This window comes from Euprymna scolopes, chromosome 26 (genome assembly GCF_053919585.1).
Source record: "Euprymna scolopes isolate OS-2025 chromosome 26, ASM5391958v1, whole genome shotgun sequence".
Classification (NCBI taxonomy): Eukaryota; Metazoa; Mollusca; class Cephalopoda; order Sepiida; family Sepiolidae; genus Euprymna; species Euprymna scolopes.
The window spans coordinates 99,096,947-99,119,625 of record NC_136507.1 but is presented as its reverse complement, the minus strand read 5'-3'; the positions used below and the strand labels follow the sequence as shown (position 1 = coordinate 99,119,625).

At 33.3% G+C, this 22,679-nt stretch overlaps 1 protein-coding gene across 16 annotated transcripts in view; it reads left to right on the top strand.

Moving 5' to 3' along the window:
• LOC145248306 (endophilin-B1-like) overlaps positions 1-22,679 on the top strand; it is a 407,921-nt gene that overhangs the window by 55,787 nt on the left and 329,455 nt on the right. For all 16 annotated transcript variants that reach the window (XM_080110211.1, XM_080110210.1, XM_080110204.1 and 13 more), the window contains exons 2-3: positions 7,530-7,671; positions 10,938-11,066. In XM_080110211.1, coding sequence (XP_079966337.1) covers positions 7,530-7,671; positions 10,938-11,066 — 271 coding nt within the window. The remainder of the gene's footprint in view (positions 1-7,529; positions 7,672-10,937; positions 11,067-22,679) is intronic.

The window sequence follows — 22,679 nt, the reverse complement described above, 5'->3', positions numbered from 1 at the left end:
GAGGCAGAAAAAGGATATTGTACTTTAAATCCAAAATGAATGCTAAATTTTGAAATGGAATTTCCTGGTAGTAAGGAGTTGAAGAGATCCATCGTGTCTTGTAATCCTTTCAAAGTATTAGGTTGCAATCAAATGCAAACATATTTCCTTTGTTTCACTGTTTGTTATACAAGATATCCGGCAAAGATTTTGTTTATATAAGATTCAAAAATTAAATCCAACTGTTAAATCAGTGTGGTGAATATATAAAAATATTCGAACGCAAAGCAAAATAATGGTTCATAAAAGCATCATAGTCATGAAAAAATCAGATGCAACTTTGGTGATCGTATTTATAAAACCGCATAAGTGAAAATATTTATACTTACTATGCCTGTATCACAGCTCATCACTGTGACTAGACTAGCAACTACCTAAAGCCAGGTTTGAAACTTCACGGCCTAGACGACAATCAGCAATCCCAACAGTTACGCTATTCAGCTGCCGCTAAGATGGGTATGTGAATTAACAATGTTCAAACATTGTCCAAATGCCTAAGCTCCATTTGTTTACACAAAGAGCATCGCTTAATATGCTAATGACAGTTTATTACTTCCCAATTTACTCAACCCCAGGTAGGGAACATTAATAGTCCTCCACGTACAATACTGTTTCACTGTATCACAGCTAAGTAACTACCTCAAGCCAGGTTCGAAACTCCACCGCCTAGATGACAGTTGACGCTCCCCGCCATTATGCTATTCAGCTATATATGTATGTAGATATATATAATCAATACTTATCATTGGACATTTTTTGTCATGAAATGACCAAGGTTAAAATGCTGTTGAAATTAAACAGGCGATCAATCCGCTGTTTGTCTAGTTGGAGCAACGTCTTTAATAGTTTAAGCAGGAGAGGTAATTAATAAATAACAATCCTTCTTACCTCTATGTTTTGATGATGCAAGTGTGATTATCATATGGGAGGACTTGGCCAAGTTCTCAGACTGACAGATAGTTGACCTTTGATGAAATTATGATTGGTTTATTATTTCATGCAATCTTGGTCAAGACTACCATTTGTTTAGTATATGGTCAAAACCAGGGTAGAAGCCGATTCAACTCTGAGCAACAAACGTGGTTGAGATTACAATGCTATCTTAAATATTTTGTTTGTGTCTTTAATCACTAGATTTGTCTAACAAATCTTGATTCTATTCATGGGGGTTTTATCTTCAGACAGCCTGATCTGGTAGCATCAGATGCCCTAACAGGTATTATCACTCTGGGCCAAAGTGAACTTGGGAGGCTTAGTAACCAAGAAGCAATTCCATATTCCACACAGCCTCAAAAGGGAGCCTCACTACTGGCTTTCTGATCAAAAATGCACCAAACATTACAGATGACCAGGAACTGCCTGTGAATTTATATTTTCTTGGCGCTTCCTCTTTTGGAAGAAGCCAGTTTAACCAGCCTAGGGTGAATGGCATACAGCAACAACAATGGGTCTTTATCATAAAGGTCTGATGTTTTTAGAATAACATTTTATTCTTATCTAACCTTGGCCAGGGATCAAATTATAGCATCTGTTCTGTCTCTGGTGGTCATCTTCCAAAGCATTACCTCTTCCTTTTTGGAGAAAAGATACATTCATTGCTTGCCACCTTCATGTACATATTCCCGGCAAGTCCATTTATCAACAAAATCCCACCCCTTCACTGTAGAAATCCCTAGATGCCTGAAGGCCTTCTACTCTGATAACTTCTTCCCGCGGACTGCTTGATTTTGGAATTCCCTTCCTACTTCCCTGACTGTACTGACATGCAGAAGTTTAAATATAATGTAAACAGACATTTCACTCATATCTTTACATTGCATATGCTGACCTGTAAACAGGGTCCCAAATAGTAGCTTCTTACATCCAAGTGACAATATGTCTTGTTTGAAGCGAACAAAAGTAAAGAAAAAAAAAAACTCCTATCCATATCTGTGAGGATATGCTGACTTGACTATTTATGTAGTCAAGCTGGTGTGTCTTTTTAGGGGTATTTAATTCTCTCTTACTGCAAAATCTGTGATACCAGGGCCGGAAAGTGAATTGAGAAGTCAGCGTCCCCAAGGAGGAGTACTTTAACCTGCAAAAAGTGCCTGGACAGCCCCATCAGCATTCTCCTGTAAAAGCGCCTCAGGCGATTAGCAATAAACTAACCTCTTCTTAAAGAGAGACAGCAAAGCCTGAAAAGGTGAACCTCCTAGAACTGCACAGAACCAGCATTATGCTACAATCAACAGGGACCAAGTCATTACAAGAATAGTCTAATCTCTTGATTTTGGGGATAGAGCATAAAAATTAAGAATTGAATTCTTACTATGTGTATAACCTTGCTTTCTAGTTAAGATCAAAGTCTAGTATCTGCTTTGTCTTCGATTTGAGGAGAAATCCTCATAAACATAGGCAGTTATTTGTTGTTCACAATCCAAAGTACCCCTTTTGGGGAACTGGATTTTCCCCCACATTAAAAGTTGATCTTATGTTGAGCCTTTTTCTCATGGGTAGACCACTTCATGGATTATTTTTTTAAGTTGAGCAAATAATATAAACCATTGTAGATATGAATCTAATTTAAGGATTTTTCTCCAAATTGACTCATTTATTTTTTTATCTATGAGATAATTAAATTTAATACCATTTGTTGTGTGTTGTATTTTGTGGAGATGTCCCCAGTTGATGTGATCATGATTAAAATATATTATCGTTGCTTTCTGAAGTCGATACTTAAGCTTCCTCCAAGTCTGCTTCCACTTCTAACACTAGATTATGGTAAACATGGCCGGGTTTGATGCCAGTATGAAACTTCAATTTTTGTCTTACTTTTGTGATAAAGATATCAATTCTTACATTGGTTTTCTTCTAAATAATTCTTATTTTTACTACTACTACTACTACTACTACTACTACTACTACTACTACTACTTGTTGCATCCAACTGGTGCTGCCTGGGATTTTTATTTTGACTTATAAAATTAAAAAGTATATCTAGTATTACTAGGAGAACCTGTATAAATTCAACGGAATGAGAAATATATTTAATCAACAAATATTTTGATAAAGCTGTTATTTTTCTGGATAATTAGTTTTTTAGACAGAAAATTCAAGAAACTATATGAGCTTATTAACATTTTCTATGAAAATAGTGTCCATTGTGTTTTAAATATAAACTGACCCAAATGAAATAAATTAATAAGTACTAATAAATACTCAGAAAATACTATTGTGCTACATAGTTCAATACTACTAAGAAAATCACATTGTAAGAGGCTATCTTTAATTTACTCCTTAACTTACCTTACAATGAGTGTTTTCTTTTTCTTGATTTGAATTTTAATTTTCTAAAAGTTTCATATGGTATTTTTTTATAACAATTAAAAATAATATTGTTTTCATTTTTTCAATTAATTTTTCATTGCATTATCTCCGTAATAACAGAAATGTTTTTCATTGAAAACAATTAGCCAGCGTTTGCATGAAAAAGCAAAATCATGAAGCTTTCATTTGGCACCTTCCTGCATCTTATGTAAACTGGCCAGAAAATTCCATTAATAGAAGGGTCCTTATTCTGCATTCATGCTGCTTTTTTTTTTTGTTTTTTCTTTTTTGAAATGCTGCCACCACGTCCTTGGTACTTATTAGCAACTAGCGGGGGTACCCAGCGTTGCCTGGGTGTTTGGAGGTGTAAAAGAAAAAAAAAAAGTGTTAGTAGTCAGGCAGGCTCGAACCCATGACACGAAGGCAGAAAAGAAAGTGAAAGAAAACGTGCCATCTTACCGCTACGAGGCCACAGGAAGTGAAAAGCGTTCAAATTTAGCAATGTCAATCAAAAAGTTGACTTGCCATCAAGACGTGCCACCCATGAAGGCCAATGAGCTGATTTGATTCGATTCAGTTTCGCTTTATTTATATGAAAAAGACAAACAAGCACTGGAAACCAGGGTTTTTTTTTTTTGGTTTTTTGGAGTTTTTTTTAAACCTTGCTCAAAATAAATGTAGAGACAACGACCATTTGCAAATCATAGATATTACAATCTAGGGAGTATATAAAAAGTTCTAAAACATAGTTAACCCCCAAGAACCCCCACAAAAAAAGCCTTTGCTGGACATACAAAGACATGCGGCTGTTTTGCCTTTTGTATATATAAAAACTAGCAAGGGAGGTACCCGGCATTGCCCGAGTGTTTGTAGGTGTGTGTGGTTGTTAATAAAAAGCTAAGAATAAGCGAAGTAAAAAAAGAAAACAGAAAGCGGGGGTACCCGGGGGGGGGGGGGTAATCAAGACCTCGGAAAAAAAAAAAACCACAAAAAAAACTAACGTAAGACAAACGAACAATGTTAAATGTAAAAATCGAAAAAGCAGAAAAACGAACATTAAAACAAAAAAAAATAAAAAAACGTGAAAAATGGCTTAAATAAGCCCGTTTCGATATTAAAATTTAAAAAATCGATGGGTACCCGGGTGTTTTTGTGTGTGTGTGTGTGGTCGGTCGGGGGTGTTAATGAAAACCTAAGAATAAGCAAAGTAAAAGAAAAAACAGAAAAACAAACGTTACGTGAAAAATGGCTTAAATAACCCTGCTTTAATATTTAAATTTAAAAAATCGAAAAAAAAAAATCTCACACCACAATTCGAACCCAAAGCATTTAGATAATGAACCAACGCTCTAACCAACTGAGCTAACACAACATACATGAAATTTAGTCAGTTCTTCAATTATTTAAACTAAATCAGGTTATGTCGTCGTCATGAGAGGATGGTTTTTGTTGACCCCCCCCTCCCCGTAGACAATTGTCGATTTCAGGGTGAAAAAATTAAAGTTTTTGGCCAATTGGAGCTTCAATATGATACCAAGTTTGTTAAGTTTTGTTCAGTCTGTCGAAAGTTTTTAGCGGACACACAAACACACGTACATACATACAAACACACATTTTCGCTTTTATGTGTATAGACTAGCGGGTGGGGGTACCCGGCGTTGCCCGGATGTTTGGAGGTGTGTGTGGTTTTGGGTAAATCAAAATTCCGAGGGGGGGGGGTAAAATAAAAATAAGTTTTGGTAGGTTAGTATGAGGATCGAACCCGAACCCTTGAGGCAAAGTTGGAAATTAAAGTGTGAAAAAAAAAGTGCGTGACTTTAACCATTGACCCACCACGAGATACTAACGGAAACACGTTTGAATTTATTTAATTTCTTAGATTTGGCAGGTGCACGTTTTAATGACTTAATGAGGTCAACTTTGACTGCGGGATAGTATTTCATTTACTGCGGAAAGCTTTTTTTATTTTTGTTTCCCCAAGATGTTGGGGGGGGGCAGCTCCCCTTGTCCAATTTGAATAGCAATTGTTTGATATAAGGAAAATATTTCCACATTGATCAAATCTGATTGCTTTCGGACATTTCCGCCGATAGACGGAAAATATAGCCAGAATTAGTGTCGCTTTTATTATAGGAAAAAGACAAATCCACATGCAGCGAGCGACAAATGTTGAATATTTATCTTCCCGAAGTCGAGCAAATTAAATAGACAGGCAAGCTCCGTTGTTAACTCGGAGATATTATAATTTCTATTTGATATAAAAAGTTTTAAGAAGTTGTGAGTCGACCGACCGCTTCTCTGAAAAAAGCCTTTCTTGGACATACACAAAAAGCGAACATACATACACACATTTTCGCTTTTATATATATAGATAGAAGAAGAAGATAGATTATATATTATTGTATTTGGAAATCTCAGGCCTTGGTTTTTATCCGTTTCACTTTTTGATTCCAATCCAGACTAACAAAAATATTACCAGTTTCTCTCTTACACCTATAGTTGAAATCATTTCAAAAACGTTTACTAGATGCCATTTTCTTTTTGTGTTTTTTTTACATTAAATATAAGATCTCTCACGCTCTCAGAAGATTGTATTTTTATTTTATTTTTTTAAATAGAAAAAAAAAAAAATGAAATTTTCTGTAAGGGTTTTACTTCAAATATTAACTTTCCTCACGTGTCATTTTATTTAGCTCTCAAATCAATAAGCCATTTTATAACCAACTATTTTTTTTTTTTTTTCCAGCTATTTCTAAAAATATACGAGCATTGATTGTCGTTATGCGAGTCTCTCATGTTTAAATAAAACTTATATTTGGGATATCTTGTCCATGTTGGTAAATGAAGTTTTGAAAGGAGTTTCTATTTTTATTTTATATAAATTTCTGATGCAGATTAGATTTTTTTTATTCGCTTATTTTAGGCTTCCATTGACGTCTTGGCAAAGACAGTATGTAGCGGCTGAACAAGGCGAGGGGTGCGTGTGTGGAAAAAAAAAATGAACAATTCAATATCATATTCTGTGTGTGTGTGTGTGTGTGTGTGTGTGTGAGAGAGAGTGTGCGAACAATTCAATATCATATTCAATGTGTGTGTGTGAACAATCCAATATCATATTCAGGTTAATGCTTGTTTCATATGCTTGCATGTGTTGTACGACATAATCACGCTGACACACCGATTCTCATTAGATCACCAAAGTTAAGTTAATGTTGAGCCTGATCAATACCAGATGGGTGACCAATTTGGGAATTCTAGGCGCTGTATGTAGGATAATGTTGATACCTCCCTGTAAGAGTCACAAAAACCTAATGTCGTCATCTTCCCTAACGGGGACTGCTTGTGAATTTCATACTCCCATGGAAGTTCCTACTTTGGAGGAAGCCGGTTAAACTAGTGTTAGTGCTGTTTCCATGTATTGGACAGCTTTTAGATATTGTCTTGCAAACTAACCTATCTCTAGTCAGGTCTTTATTTATCTATCTTTCTCTCAAATTCATTCTTAACACTTGCTCTCATTTTTTTTCCTTGACCTTCCTCTGCTAACTGACCCTTCTATTTCAACTGTTCTACCCTGAATAACCCAAGAACTCTTCTTTCATTCTTTCTAGATGACTAATTAAGCAAAGTTAACATACAGGGTAGAACGATAAATTTGTCACCTCAAAGAAAACAACACGGCAGTTTTATTTTAAAACTTTTATTGAAAAAATCAAATTCAGGTAACTTGATTATGTAGTAGAGCTGACATCTATTCAATGTAGCCGCCTTCAGCTTCAATCACCACCTCAGTACAGGTCCAGAACTGGGAGCATCTTTTTCCACAAGCGTCGACAGGAGCTCGGTGAATACTGGCGATCAAGTTAATTTCCCTCTGTTCTCCCGACTGTACCAACATACAGAAATTTAATAATGTGAATAAGCATTTTGTGCACAACTCCCCATTTAGAATGCTCTCTATAACACAGGCCTCTAATTCACGGTATCAGTTTATGCCTCAGAAGCAGTGTGCCTTGTTTGGGGTGAATTTAAGTAAAAAAAAGAAAAAAAGAAAAAATAATGTATATTTACCCAAATTGTTATTTTTTTTTCTGCTTTCATTTTGTTTGCTGTATTATTTCATTTATTTTTATTTTTCACTTTTCATCTTAAATATTTTTTTTTTTTTTTTTTTTTTGTAGTACACTGAAGAGAAACTCGGTCAGGCTGAAAAGACTGAATTAGATGCTCATTTTGAGAATTTATTGCAACGGTCGGACAAGACGAAACAATGGACAGAAAAACTGCTCCGATCATCGGAGACTCTTCTCCAACCAAATCCAAGTAAGTCTTTTTTTTTTTTTTCCCCCCCTCTTTAGGAAGATGATTCAGAAACCCAATGTCGGCCATATTCTATAACGATTCTATATTCTTAAAAGTGGCTTTCAATAAATGTTGTCAAGTGAATGGATTAAGCAGAAAACAATTTTCCTCGTGATAATGTATATAATCATTGTCGGTATTCAACTATTTTTGTTCACGATGAAGACCTTTTTCTTTATCTGCAATTTGCTTTTCCTCAGCAATATTTTTATTTATCTTAGAATGTTTTTTATTTCTTTTCTTAAATTCTTAAAATTTGTTAAGCACCCAATTTTTTTATGTTTAGCTAAAACCACGATTTATATTTTTACCTTAAAACATTTTGGTCCTAGTGTAACGTTGTACACGTTTATACATGCATTAGCATGTAGACCCTAGGGACCCAACACATTGTGGCAAGGAACGGAAAACAAGTAATAACTTGACTCATATTTTATCCATTGTAATAACAACGCTTATTTCTGGGTACTTTCCTGAATAAAATGTGTGTGTGCTCCTTTTCTTTGACCATTGTCTTCTTGAATATTATTGTTGGTCTGTGCACACGATCTGTTTATATTTTTCTTTTTCCTTACAATGACGCCACTTCATTTGGCATTTGCATACAGTGACCATTCTCTGCTACACTAACAGGGCACTAAACGTGGTGCAGGTGTGTCGTGAAAGCATTCAGAACTGCATACATATTAACTGGTCGCTCTGCCAATCATTCTATGATGTGTTTAAAAGATCCGCAAAACTTTGGTGATGATGAAGCTTTAGAACTTGAGTAGTCGTTCGGCGGTTTCTCTCTGCTTTTGTCCGAGAAAGTGTTGCCTTGATTTTTATTAGAGTAGACATTTTTCATTGTGAGGAAATAAACTAGAATAAATGTTTACATTACCCTGTCGGTGGGACATAGAATTTATTGACTACAACCTCATGCCGAAGGGCGGAGTTTGATATTCTTAGGAGAGTGCAAACCAGGTGTTCGCAGTTTGCAGTATTTCTTACAAGTAAATAACCATTAATCGTAATTTTTGGTGGAGGAAATATTCAGATATTACTTATTTACCTTCTTGCCAGGAAATTAGACACAAGGTCAAGTCAAGTGTGGCTTTAAAAAGCCAGCACACACTAATTTGCAAAAAGATGCATAAGCTGCATTGTCAAAATTCACCCTGGTAGTAGCATTTTATGTAATTAACAATAAATTAACTCTTTTTCAGATAGAAGGTAAAGCCTGGGAGGAGGGGAAATGTTTAGATATTTGTGAACAAATTAGCATTTTGTTGTATTTTGTACATGTTGGGACAAACCAGGGCTCTTTTTCAAAAGAACTGGCTTATCATACTGCTTCATACAAAATTTAGTGAAAAACTAGTGAATCAATTTTGAGAAAGATTCATGGAGTAACGGATAAAGCACTAGGTAAAATTCAGTTTTAAGTGAAACTCTTCTGGAGCTTGAAAGTTTAGTTCTCGGTGAGGTTGATACAAAGAATACAATTGCAAATTACGTAAGACTTTTACCCGGTCATGGTTGACGGAATAAAATTATGCTTTGAATAAAAGATTCAGTTTGAAAGTCTACACAGATTTCCAAGTTCAACAGAAAAATTCCAGAGTTCGACAAGATACACCTGAATAAGGTCAGAGGTTACATCGATCGAAACATTGTGAAAATAACACTCAAGATGAGAACAGTAGTCCAAATAATTCATCCTCATTTCAAAAATTAAAAAACCTGTAAGAATTTTGAGAAATCAAAAAGACTAACGGATAACTTGACAAAAACACAAATCCTTAAGATTTACACAGAGGAACATATACAAAAGTTATGAAAATTAAGCTTGCCATCTGACTGGAATTTTTATCTGTTTTGTATTATCTCTATATTAATACGGTAGTGTGTGTGTTACTTTGTGTGTCACGCTTACATTTTTTTTTTCTTTCGAGTGGCTGTCGTTTAATTGTTGTGTGTCCTTCCATTTTTTGTAATAAATAATTTTGCCAAGAATTCTTCATAAGTTTTGGTTTCATTTTCGATTATAGATGATGGCACTCAACTCATCTATTTTATTAATTTTTTGAAATCACTACTTTATTTTTTTTTTTTTTTTTTAACGGTCATGCTTACATTATTAAATAGGGAAAAATAAATAACTCCCCTCATTTTTTTTTTTTTTTTTGTTCTACACGCTACTGTATTAATATATAGACTTGCTTAGATAAATATTTTTACAGTTTCAATAAAAGGGCTAGAATAATATGATGGTGTCTTCATTCATGATGAACGCCCACAGAATGCTCAGTAGCAACATATTACATATGAAAGATGCCACCATGGAATTTCCATAGCTCCCGCTAGTTTGAATTAATTGGACTAATTTTCTTGTCTTGAGTGCTATTTACATAATGTTTTGATTAATGTAACCTCTGACTTTCTTCAGCTGTTTAACTCGTCATGTTTGGTAAAGGAAAGGGAAGGAGGTTACCTTTACCGAACATTATCATACACCTGAAGAAGGTCAGAGATTACATCAATCGAAACGTTGTGCAAATAACACTCAAGATGAGAATATTAGTCCAATTAATCAAAATAATACAAACCTCCCTCATCTAAAAGATTCAAAACTTATTTAATATTACTATTTGTATTACTTCTGGCCTCCTTTGGGTAGGATTGAAACCACTATCTTCAAACAATGCCCACCTGGAGCCATAGAGACTCAATGCCTCTATCCATTGCACCACGAGCCTTAAAGGGCAATCAAGGTTGGATTTTATGGTCTTATAAATCCAATTTTGTGTTGTTATCTGGTCTTTCATTGTCAGGGCTGTATTGAATAGTATTATTTATTTTTTATTTTTGGGATGCTTTTGAGATGAGTATTCATAATTTGTGTATTCATTGTTTTGTGGACTGTTATTCTCATCTTTATAGTTGTTGTTGTTGTTGTTAATTTAATCTGGCGTCTAAATTTCTAGTGGAAATTTCTGCTTGCTACTTAATCTAACTCTCAAAGTGGAAATTTCCATTTCTCTATCACAGCCCATGTCCAAAGAGATGATTTGAAAAGGATATCAAGATACCGTCAAATTACACAAATCTGGTACATTTCAATTAAATGTTGAATTTTGCATGATTTTTTTTTTTTTTCAAAATAAATATTTTGAAATTGATGATACATCATAACTCTTGTCAATTCTTTTAAAAAACGTCTTTTTTTGCTCTATTTTTGACAGGTGTCCGTGTAGAGGACTTCTTTTACGAAAAAATGGATAAAAAGAAGAGGGATCGATATACAAACGCTGAACAACTGGGACAAGTCATGATTGACTCTGGCAATGACTATGGCCCTGGAACAGCTTATGGTGAGAAAATTTTTTTTTTATTTTAATAAATTTGAATTTGACATTTTTTTTTTTTTTTCTTATGATTAAACAGTTTTGTCTCTTTGTTGGATTATTTTTGCGTTGCATATAAGCCATCAATATACATTCACAGTTTAATAGCAATAAATGAACATCATAACTGAATACACGAGTTGATCCTCCCACCTCACCCCCAAGCGAAAATGTCTCTTATGAAAATGCTAACAAAATTCACAATTTTATAATGGATACTGATTAGACTATGGAATCATATCAGCTGAATTCGTAACAGATTTATTGAATTCATTCGTTGGTCTAGTGATCTCCATCAATTCACCATTTTGGTACCTCATTGTAATACAGCTTCCTATCCCAGTTGTGTCTTTACCAGGATTGCAGGTTCTGAAACTCTTTCTGCTGACTGTTTTCCTCCTATCTATAGCCTTGGTCTTTTCAAGACTAAAACTTCACAACTGTCTGCAATCCAACCATATTTGTTACAGATAAATTTCAGTCTGTGTCTGATTTGTCCACCAAGTTTTAGTCATGAATGACTGACAATTGTTTTATTGCTGTTCATATTGCAATGGGGGATACTATGGTAATCGTTTCATCAGTAGACGTGATCTTTGAATGGGATTTTCACTCATTCAACCATACTACCCCCTCATCTTCCAAATTATTAAAAAGTGTCAATCAGTCTAAATCAGGGTAATGCCAAGGAGTGTGTCAATTATTGACAATCTTAGACATATTCAATCACGTTTATCAGTGAAAAGCAATACAGCAATGTTAACTGAAACTTGGTGGAAATGTTTGCAACAAACACTCGTCTCACTACAACCACTATCAACATTTTTTCTTTACTCTCTATCTGTGCCAAAAACTAAACAAAAATTCCATGAGCAAAGTTTTTTCCTAGAACTGCCTGTCTGTGGAACACAATACCATGAGTCTGCTTTCCAGCTGACTACAACATGATCATTTCCAAGTCCAATGTAAACAAGTCATTATTAAGCTGTCCTCTTAAATCAAATCCTACACAACTTCCACCACTACTGAGCATCACAGATGTTTAACCCTTATCCTTGAGTGGCCTCAGTACCTTGATAAGTATTGACTCACTAGTGAAAAAAAGAAGTCAAACACAAAGTGAATTTAATTTGTACATTTGGATTGCAGAAAAGATTGTGAATTCTTTTAACAATTCTATTTGTTGGATTTTTCTTGATGAGGGGGGCACTCTGTAATTTTTTTCATTATTTTATCAATTAGATTTTTTACTGGATGAAAAACACTTCTTAGACAATTTTTGTCAACGTTTTCCCAGTGATAATAGTGTTAGTTGTCTTGGACTAGATTTCTCCATCTGTAAAATGCTAACAATGGATATCTTATTTTGTTTATTCATTTAAAAATGGCAAAATAAAAGCTGAGGCTTATTTTTCTTAATTTCCTCAGTCTTTTAAGAAAGTCAGTAGCTTGAATGTAACATTGTAGGAAGTTTTTGATCCACACTAAATGGTCTGTAATCCTTCTGCTGACAAAAAACGTCTATTCCTCTCTCATTAACATGCAAGTAGTTTGCTCAGTAGGTAGTGATGTCTAGTTGTAAAAATGGTTGTAATAGTGTAGCTCCTTGTTGTACATTGTTATCTTGTAATGTTTGTTTGTCTCCATTCACAATGGATGACGTCACAATGGGAAGTTATCAACCACTGAAAAAGGTCAGAGACATCAGAATGAGATGCTTTGTTATCGCATAAATGCCGGAGTAACAAAAGGATGACATCATCCATTAAAACAGAACATAGCTGGCACATGACTTAACGCTCTTTGATTCCATATGTGAACAGTAACGTGTGTGTGTGTATATATGTGTATGTAATAAGGTGATATAACATATTATGTATCAGTCCCTGTCCTTTAAGACTGTACGGAATCATTCATATTTTAATTGGATTTCGAAAGTTTTAGCGAGACATACAAACACACATACATGCATACATTCATACTAACAGACGTTTGTCTTTTATATTTATATTAGTTGGTGCAAAAATGTTTTTTGATGTTCAACTTCATGTCAAAAAAAACATTATTTTGGTTCCCTATGTGAACAGTAACGTGTCTGTGTGTTTATAATAAGGTGATATAACCTATTGTGCATAGTTTTTCAGTATTTACTTCAACAGTGCTCAATATGTGAATAAAGCTCTATAGTATGAAAATATATGATGATTAGGCTGAACAGAAACACTTAGTCTAATTCCCTGTGATGATGAAACATGGGTGCCTCTGTAACTTAATTGGCATAGATATATTTACATATATAAAAGATTTTTATGGGTACATAATTTTATAAAACATTTGAATAACACTGGGTGCAGTGCCATTATTAATTGTTGAGGGTTTTTTGATAGTTTAGCCATATATTATTAAAAAAAAATTTTTAACAAAGAAAGGAAACCAAACTACACTTTTAAAATATTTTTTCTTTTTCTTTTTCTTTCTCCTTAGCTTTAATTCAATTTTTAAAAACATAAATTAGACAAAAGGGGCTTAATAAGGAGTGGGGTAGGAAAAAAAAAACTCTATCGAGACGTCTTTCGGCCAACAATTTTCAAGATGAACGTCAGCAATGAGGCGGGGACATTGTTAAAAAATGTGGACAAAAAACCATAAATTATTATCGAGGGTGAAAATAAAAATTAGTATGGGTGGAAAGGAAAAAGGAAATAATCTTAACGAACACCCATGAGTTCCAAATTATGAGTATGTTCTTTTTGTTTACACAGAGATGGTTGGCGCAAATTAATAGATATCGCCTCGAGAATTTTTAAATGAATTTTTGAGCATGCTCTTTGTAAGATCGAGAGTTTCATCCAAGTATCTTCCAGTGCATACTAGATGAATAGTCTAGACACGGAGGGTCTAGCATAATATGGAAATACTAAAAATAATAAAATAAGTACATATTAGATACGTTTGAAACCAAAACAATGCATTATTACAAAATAAACAGATATTTATTTTGTTTGAAATTTATATTGAAATTTATAAACATATTTTGAAGATACACTTCATCATCAGTATGACTTTTCTTTTTTTTTTTTTACTGCCATGTTGTTGGAGCATAGGATCAGTAGAAGTCTGTTTGTTGTTTTTACGGTAGTCTTTTCAAATGTCGGAACGGTGCGTTAGTCACGCGGAATTCATGTTAGGGTGTGTGTTCCTTGATAGAAACGCTGGTTGAGTTCTAATACGTATTTATTTTATTTAAACTCAACTAGCGCTTCTATCAAGGAACACAAACCCTAACTAAGAATAATGTTTGTTCTCTTGTTATCCTGCATGAATATTTTAGGTGGTAGGAGGAAGGGTGAAAAGTATTATTATTGAGTAAATAAGGGAAATGGTAAGAGAAAATGAATGATGTAAATAAAAAAGAGTAAGAATAGTGTCTATGACATAACAATGTATTCTGAAATCCATTGACTTAGGGAACATTAGACTTGTTGAAAAATGGGTGTTTTGTGAATTACTTCTGTTACACTTGCTTAAAACATGGATATTGTTGAACTTGTCTAACTGCTAACTTTTGGTTATTATTTTATTTATCTATTTTAACAATATAAATATAACAAATACTTAACCAATGGATCATGGTTGATCTAGTTCCATTTAAATGTTTTGGAGGCTATATCCTGTTTAAAAATATTTTTGTGTTCTGGATATGACCTAAAACTATATCCGATGGTGAGGCCCCACCTTGTGGGCCTTGGGGAGTGTGGAGCCACCCTTTAATTGCCATTGCTCCCAGGTCCACTCTGACCCGGAGTGGTAGTACCTGTTAGGGTTCCAACTATGGGTTAAATAGAATCTGACTTAAAAAAAAAATATACTCCATTAAAAAATCATTCCTCAAAATAACTAGATTCGGCATTAAATAACCTGAAAAAGGTTGATATGCCGTAAAACAAAAATAACCAACCAACCAACAAAAGGAATTTATTCTTTAAATTGTTTACAAACTTTACAAAGATTACATTGAATTTTCACTTGAATGAAAATCTTGTGGAAACAATTTGCTAAAAATGAACCCCATTTTTTTTTTTCCAAGCTATTTTTTAAAAAAGATAATGTAAGTCATTTATTATTTTTACAAGATAAACATTTTTTGGTTTATGAGGATTTGGCAGTAATCTATCTATTTTATAAATAAAGAAATGTTAGCCGGATTTTAAAAGTTAGACCTAAATAAAATTTTCTGCATTAAAGTTGAAAAATCCAATTTTGATTTGTTATAGTTATGTTATTGTAATATTACTTGATATAAACTAATGCACTTTGATACAATTTAAAAAAAATAAAAATAATAATCAATCCGACAATTTTCCAATATGAAAAGATTCTTAAAGTCACCTTAAAAAAAAAATCAGGTAAGGGAAATATTACTTTTTACAAGATTAACATTTTTTGGTTTTTGAAGATTTGGCAGTAATTTATCTTCTATATCTATCAAATAATGTTGGCCGAATTTTAAAAGTTGGACCTAAATAAAATTTTCTGCAATTAAGCTGGAAAATTCAACTTTGATTCTGACCAGCCAATTTTCATTTGTTGTAGTTGTACTATGTCATTTACTACAGACTAACATACTTTGCTACAATTAATTTTTTTTTTAATTTTAATATTTAATCTGATTCAACAATTTTTTAATATGTTGAAATTCTTAATTTCACTTCAAAGAATATATTCTTGAACAAAGATCTTAGAGAAATAATTTACTACAAAATAAAGTTATTTTTAAGGAAGATACTCTAAGTCAATTACTGCCATTACTTTTCTAGAGAAATTTTTGGTCCAAAAGTTCCTGGTATTTATCTTAACACAAAAGAGTTGTATAATTTTTATGGGACTTGTTTGAAATTTTACAATTATGGATTTAGTTGCTATCAAATACACATGTTTTTGTGTTTGCAATTAAGTATTTAAAAATTTTTTAACCATTTTATACTTGTCATTCTTTTTTATTGATTTGTTTTTAATTTAATCTGTAGAAAGTAAAAGGTTTGTGTCAAAAGTTAAAGTATTAGCTGCTTTATCAGTAAGGCCAGGACAGCAGCACATTCTTTTCATTGTTTTGACTCTCAGGTGTGTATCCATTGATATCTTTTATGCTTTATATAGTGATATGGTTCTCGGTTGATTAACTGCGTCGGATATATCCTCGAGAGTCAAAACAATGAAAAGAATATTCTGTTGTTATAGCCCTATTTATCAGTACTTATTCAGTTTATGACCCAATCTCTGACAATTTCACATCGGCATCTTGTAGTTATGGTTATGTAAATAGTAATGAGATGCCAAAGCGATTATCCAATCAGAAGATGACACATTTCAAAGAAAGTGTGAAGTTCATTAAATCAAGAAAAAATTAAACCAAAAACGACTTTCAACATGCTATGTCAATGTGAAATCCTCCTTTTTGTGGAAGGATGGGGATGTCACATTTTGAGTTAATCATTTGGCAGTTTTCACTTCAGCATCTTCTACCTGCTTACGTAAACTGCTGGAAGATGCTGACATGATATTTGCATACTTTACTTGTACTCAGATTGGTTGAGCTGGCTCCATTGGTTGAGCTGGCTCCATCTGTTGAGTTGGCTGAATCTCGAATTGAGGCCGACCATGGCTGATGATCCGATACTGCTGCAGCTAAGAACGCTAGCTCAGCATCTTGTTTCACTATCTTGATCCAAAACTTCAGCTGTCCACTGCAACGTTTCTTGTCCTGTGGTGGGGTCGGGTTACTGAATCTAATTCCATAACTTCATGTGGCCAGAGTTTGGGTTGTAAACTGAAAAAGCACCATTTTATCTTTACGGTGCCTATTATTATATATAAACGAGACAGCTTGATTGGTATGCTGGTCAGAAATGAGTGCAACATTCTCATGGTAATAAGCAACTTGTAACATTGCATCAAGTTTTCAGCGATTCCTAACTGCTGGTGACAGAAACGGCTTTTTGTCTTGCTCATTCACACATAAGTCATTGTTTGGTCAAAAGCAATGCTTTTTTTTTTTTAATAACAGTGCCACTTGCAGTCATATTGGTCTTTTCTAGCCCTGCCACCTTGTTTCTGGAACAATGTGAGCAATTAAAACTACAATGAATAATTTGTTCTGGGATTGATTTTCTTTGTACAGTAATTCACAACAAGTATGAACTGCATCCTTACAACCAACTTCAGTAGAATGGTGAAAGATTTGAAGACCGTTTCTAGTCAGTTTAACTCCCAGGAGGCAGAAACTTTTTAGTTTTTTTAACACATACTTGCTCCCATGATGCAATTTCCTGTATACATCAGCTTAACTTCTAACTTGATCTCTAATGGAAAATTTCATTTTATTGCTTAACTAACTTTGCGTGGAATTTTCCGTTTTTAATATTTTAATGTCCTCTATCACAACCATCATCAATGGACCTGAGGTAATTTTGACAGCATTTGATAAAGCCAAACTCTTTGCTAAGAATTTTGCAGCAAATTCTATCCTTTGCGATCAGAACAACCTACCACCTCCTGGATTTCTTTCTGAGACTGACACTACGTAACATACAAATATTTGTGATTGATGTTGCCAAACTTATCAAAAACCTTGATTCTAGTAAAGACCGTGGTCCTAACAGCATTCCAATCATAGAGCTTAAAACCTTTCAACCGTAACTAGCTCCCATACTTACAAAGCTGTTTAAAAGTTGTCTTAAGAAGAAATGCTTCTCAACATCTTGGAAAACTTCATCAGTATGCCCCATATTTAAAAATTCTGGAGATCGGTCATCTATCTCTAAGTATAGACCAATCAGTCTCCTGTGTGTCATGAGTAAGTTGCTGAAATCTGTGATAAATAGAGAAGCGGTCAATAAAAACAACTCCTTAATATCATGCAATATGGTTTCTGTTCTGTTAGATCTACAGCTGATGTGCTAACTGTAATATAACACAGGATTAGTGAATCTCTTGATAAGGATTTTGTTTCTAAAGCAATTGCTCTTGACATATCAAAGGCTTTTGATAGGTTATGGCATACAAGTTTATTTCACAAGATTTGCAGCTACAGAAAAATTGGAAATGTCCACTCAATTATTAAATCTTTTCTCGTTAGAGAAATTATATTTATATTCATGAAACACTTAAGAAGCTTTGTCAACATCACAGGGTATGATTCGTGAATTGATTTTTCCAATTAAAAATAAATGTGATGCAATCAATTTCAACTTGAATTATGAATCCCAAAGAAAATGGGTTGAGAAACACCTAGTAATGTTACTAAAAGCTCTGCCTTTCACCACCTCTCTAAAGGATTTTGGGGACCCCTATACCATAAATTTGTCCATTGGGCTGCTGCGAGAAAGGTACTTACACCTGAAAGAGTCCTGTGCCGCTATAAGGCCACCATTCGCTCATGTATGGAGTATTGTTGTTGCTTTTGTGTTCCTATCTGGTCTTCCATTGCCGGGTCCGTATCGAATATTGTGTGTGTGTGTGTATATATATATATATATATAATATGAGGGGTTAATAATCGTGAAATTATCAAGTTTACTTGGGGGGAGGGGAACATAACAAAATCCAATTTTTTTCATGTACGATCGTTTCGGAGACGATATTTTATTTATTCGATATTTACAAATAAAAATAAAAGCATCAGGAAATAATTAAAATATTTCCAGATATCGTCTCCTCCTCAGCCTAAAACGTGGATGGGTGGGGAGCTTTTCATAACTGCAATACTCCTTGCTCTTATAGATCTATTCTATAACACTATATAAAATATATATATTTTTATAAATTTTTTTGAATCCTTTGAGATGAAGCTGCATAAATTGTGTATTCATTTTTATGCTGAATGTTATCCTCATCTTTATAGTTGTTGTACTGGGGATACAGTTACAAGACTCAGCATTCCTATCCCATCATGGTTAACCATCTGAAGAAGGTCAGAGGATGAGTGTGTGAAACAATAACTATGGAGATACACAAATTATGAAATCTTATCTCAAAGGATTAAAAAAAAAAAGTAATAATAATATATAATATAAAGACTTTTTTTTATTTTTATACAGTTTTGATTTAACTTCAGTTTTTCTAAGCTTTCCTTGAGGCAATGCAAGTGTTGATAATCTTTATTAAAAGTTGATTTTATCGTATAACCGAGTATCTGAATGTCTAATGCAAATAATTTCAAAGTTTTTTTTTTTTTTTTTTTTCTCGTTTATTTTATCTTTTCTCATAACAAACTTTACCAGTCTTGTCTTTATGTAGATTATCTTCATTGATTCCTTCTTTCGTTGATTATTTAATCGTTTTTGCATTTTATTACAAAAAAAAAAAAAAAAAAAATCACCTTCAAGTGTTGATATGCTCGCTTTTTCTCTCTCCCATGGTTTCTCCATTTAAATATCCCAAATTTTAAAAGGTGTCTCGAGCTTCAATTATTTGCTGAATGGAGCATTTAACAAAAAATTATTTAAAGAATGAACAAACTTGACAAATTTCTTATTTAAGATTTTGTTATGCATGGCATGTTTACGCATGCTTACTAATAACTAGTCTTGCTGGCATACTCCTTTGAAATACTCCTTTGAATGCTTGGCTTCTCTCGGCATCGTTCTATCATTGTATTGCTATATAGTCCTTCCTTGTTGTAAAACTATTAACAGACCACCACGTGTTGCTCAGTCATAAAATATGTTTTAACATATTTTAATTCATGCAAATTTTGTATTTATTATTATAGAGTCAATGGTCGATTAATTATTATATTGTACCCAATATATAGTCATGATTTCAAGTTTAAATTAAAAAACAAAATGTGACTCGAGTGCCATCAGCTAGAATTGAAATTAAAATATTTAGTTCTCCAGCGGTATTTGCTACCATCTGATCTAAGGACACATGCATATCAAAACTTTCCAAAATAATGCAGTTAAATGTATAGATGTATATTTGTGCATGCATAGAGGATACACATTAAATTGATTTACACTTGTCAAGTTCCAATTTTTTTTTTTTTTTTTTGATCACTTAGCAGCTATTTTTTCCAGCTAAAAACTAATTTGAACTTGTTCCACGGATCCAAATACTCCATATTTCAAGTCAAATTGACAAGATAGTTTTGTAGACACAAAGACAAGACAACTTTTATGTATATTATAGCTGGCTACCTGGCATTGCCTGGTCATAAAACACACATAAATATGATATTTTATTTTTGCAGATATTGTATTTATTACAATACAGTCAATTCTCTATTGATTATTATATTGTACCCGATATATATATTAGTGATTTCAAAAGTTTAAAAATAAATGATTTGACTGCCATCAGCTAGAAATTAAAACCTAACTCCACAGCCATATTCGTTACCCCTGAGCCATATTCGTACACGTATAAAAAGTTAAAAAATAACATTATTTAACATATAAATGTATATTTGTGCATGCATAGAAATAGCACGTTTAGTCAACTTACGCCTGCCATGTTCCAATTTCTTTCAATTTTGACCCCTTTAGCAGTTATTTTTACTATCTAAAAAAATCCAAGTCTAATCTATTCCACAGGTCCGAATTCCCTATATATAAAGTTTCTAGTCTGTAAACCAAAAATTGACAGGAGTTTGCTAGAGATCGTTCCTCCGACATAGACAAGGTCACTTTTATAATCTATAGAGACAGCACTGTTCAGTAATTTTTGATCCAACACCAAAAAATGTAAGCACTCAATTATCCATGGATTAAAAAAAAAAAAAAAATTAGCTTTCAATATCAACAACGTCCTAGAAATATTTGGAGGATAATTAAAAAAAAAATAATTAAATCAAACTTTAGAGTGGAAAATAACTTTAATGTAGAATAATCACCCACTTCTACCTAACCTAGCATAAGACAGAATATATAACTAATTTTTTTTTTATTTCCAAAATGGTCAACAGTTTACTTATTAATTATAAAATTTTTACAGATATTTCCAGGGTGTTGATTTGTAATTGTAGAAAAGTCAGATTTTTATCCTTTTCGTTGACATGAAGAGATTAGGGTGAAAAAAAAAAAATACCAAAAATAATTCTTGGACTCTTCTTTTTTTAATATTCCTTATGATTTCTTGAAGAATTTTTAGGGTCTACTTATTTAAATGGAGCTTGATTATACCCAAGAATAACAATAGAAATGGCATTAACCCTATTCGTGTTTAACCGGCTTCCTCCAAAGGAAGAAGTTCCATGGGAGTATGAAATTCACAAGTGGTCCCCAGTTGCATGTATAACCCCATTAGGCGAGATGACAGTGGCAGGCTTTTTGCAATTCTTGCAAGGAATGTCGAAATCCTCCTACATACAGCGCTTGGAATTCCCAAATTAGTCACCCATCTGGTACTGACCAGGCTCAACATTGCTTAACTTCGGTGATCTAAAATGATTATGCCGTATATCACGATGCATTTACATAAATATTTAACTTCTAAGTTTTCTTGCAAGTATAGTTTATATTATTACAACTCAAGTTCTCACACAGGTCATCGTCAGAGATTACTCGCTGGCAGCAGTCAGTGGTGTTTTGGAGTCTCGGTGAAAACAAGTCTCCCTAGATTTCTGACACTCTTCACCTCTGTCGATAGCCTTTACAAACGGATTTGCATTATTATAACAGCCGCTTGCCATTGGCTTCTTGTTGACAATGACTATTAGTCTTTACTGGAATTTGGGTGGCAAGGTCTCTGTCCTCTTTGCACTCATCAAGTGGAGGTTTGGGTAGCGCTTTCTCTCCGCGGTCTTTTTATCCTTCTTGATCCGTTGGTGTGGTGCCAGTCAATACCGACCCTACACTTTTTTATTTTTTGAAGGGAGGGGGTAGTTAACTCACAATTTTTACAGTTTTCTGTTGTTTCTCTTTCGTTTTGCTTGACTTCTGTTGTAATTTCTGTGGTCACTCAGCATTTGTAGCTTATGTGGGTTAGTTTCTGCATTCAAGGATTTTCCATAAATTTTCAGTTGTTTTCAGCATTACTGCCCGTTTCATAATCTATCTTTCCCTTGATTCCAATTTCTCTTAGTCTTTTTTCCAAGTTCTTTGGGACGGTTCCTAGTGTTCCTACTATTATTGGTATTATTTTTATTACTATTACCAGCAAAATTTAGAGTTTTTTTTTTCTTTTGTAAAATTGATTGAGCATTTTCTATTATTGAAGTGACATTCACTGTAGACGAGTTAAGCTGGCTTCCTATGAAGGATAAAGTTTCTAGGGCATGTTAAATTCACAAGCAGTCCTTGGTCACATGTATAAATTATATATATATATCTCCTATCTATCTAATATATCAATCTACCCACACTTTCTTATCTTGTATGTATATTTACTTAAATTTTACTATATGAATTTACTTTTTTTTTTCTTTTTTTTTCTCCTGAAATTGCAGATACCGGCCATCTTCTCCCCTTAAATAATTTTTATTTTTTTTATTTTTATTCTTATTTTATTTTATTTTATATTATATATTATATTTTATTTTTTATTATATTTTATTTTTTTTATTTATTTATTTATTCTTAA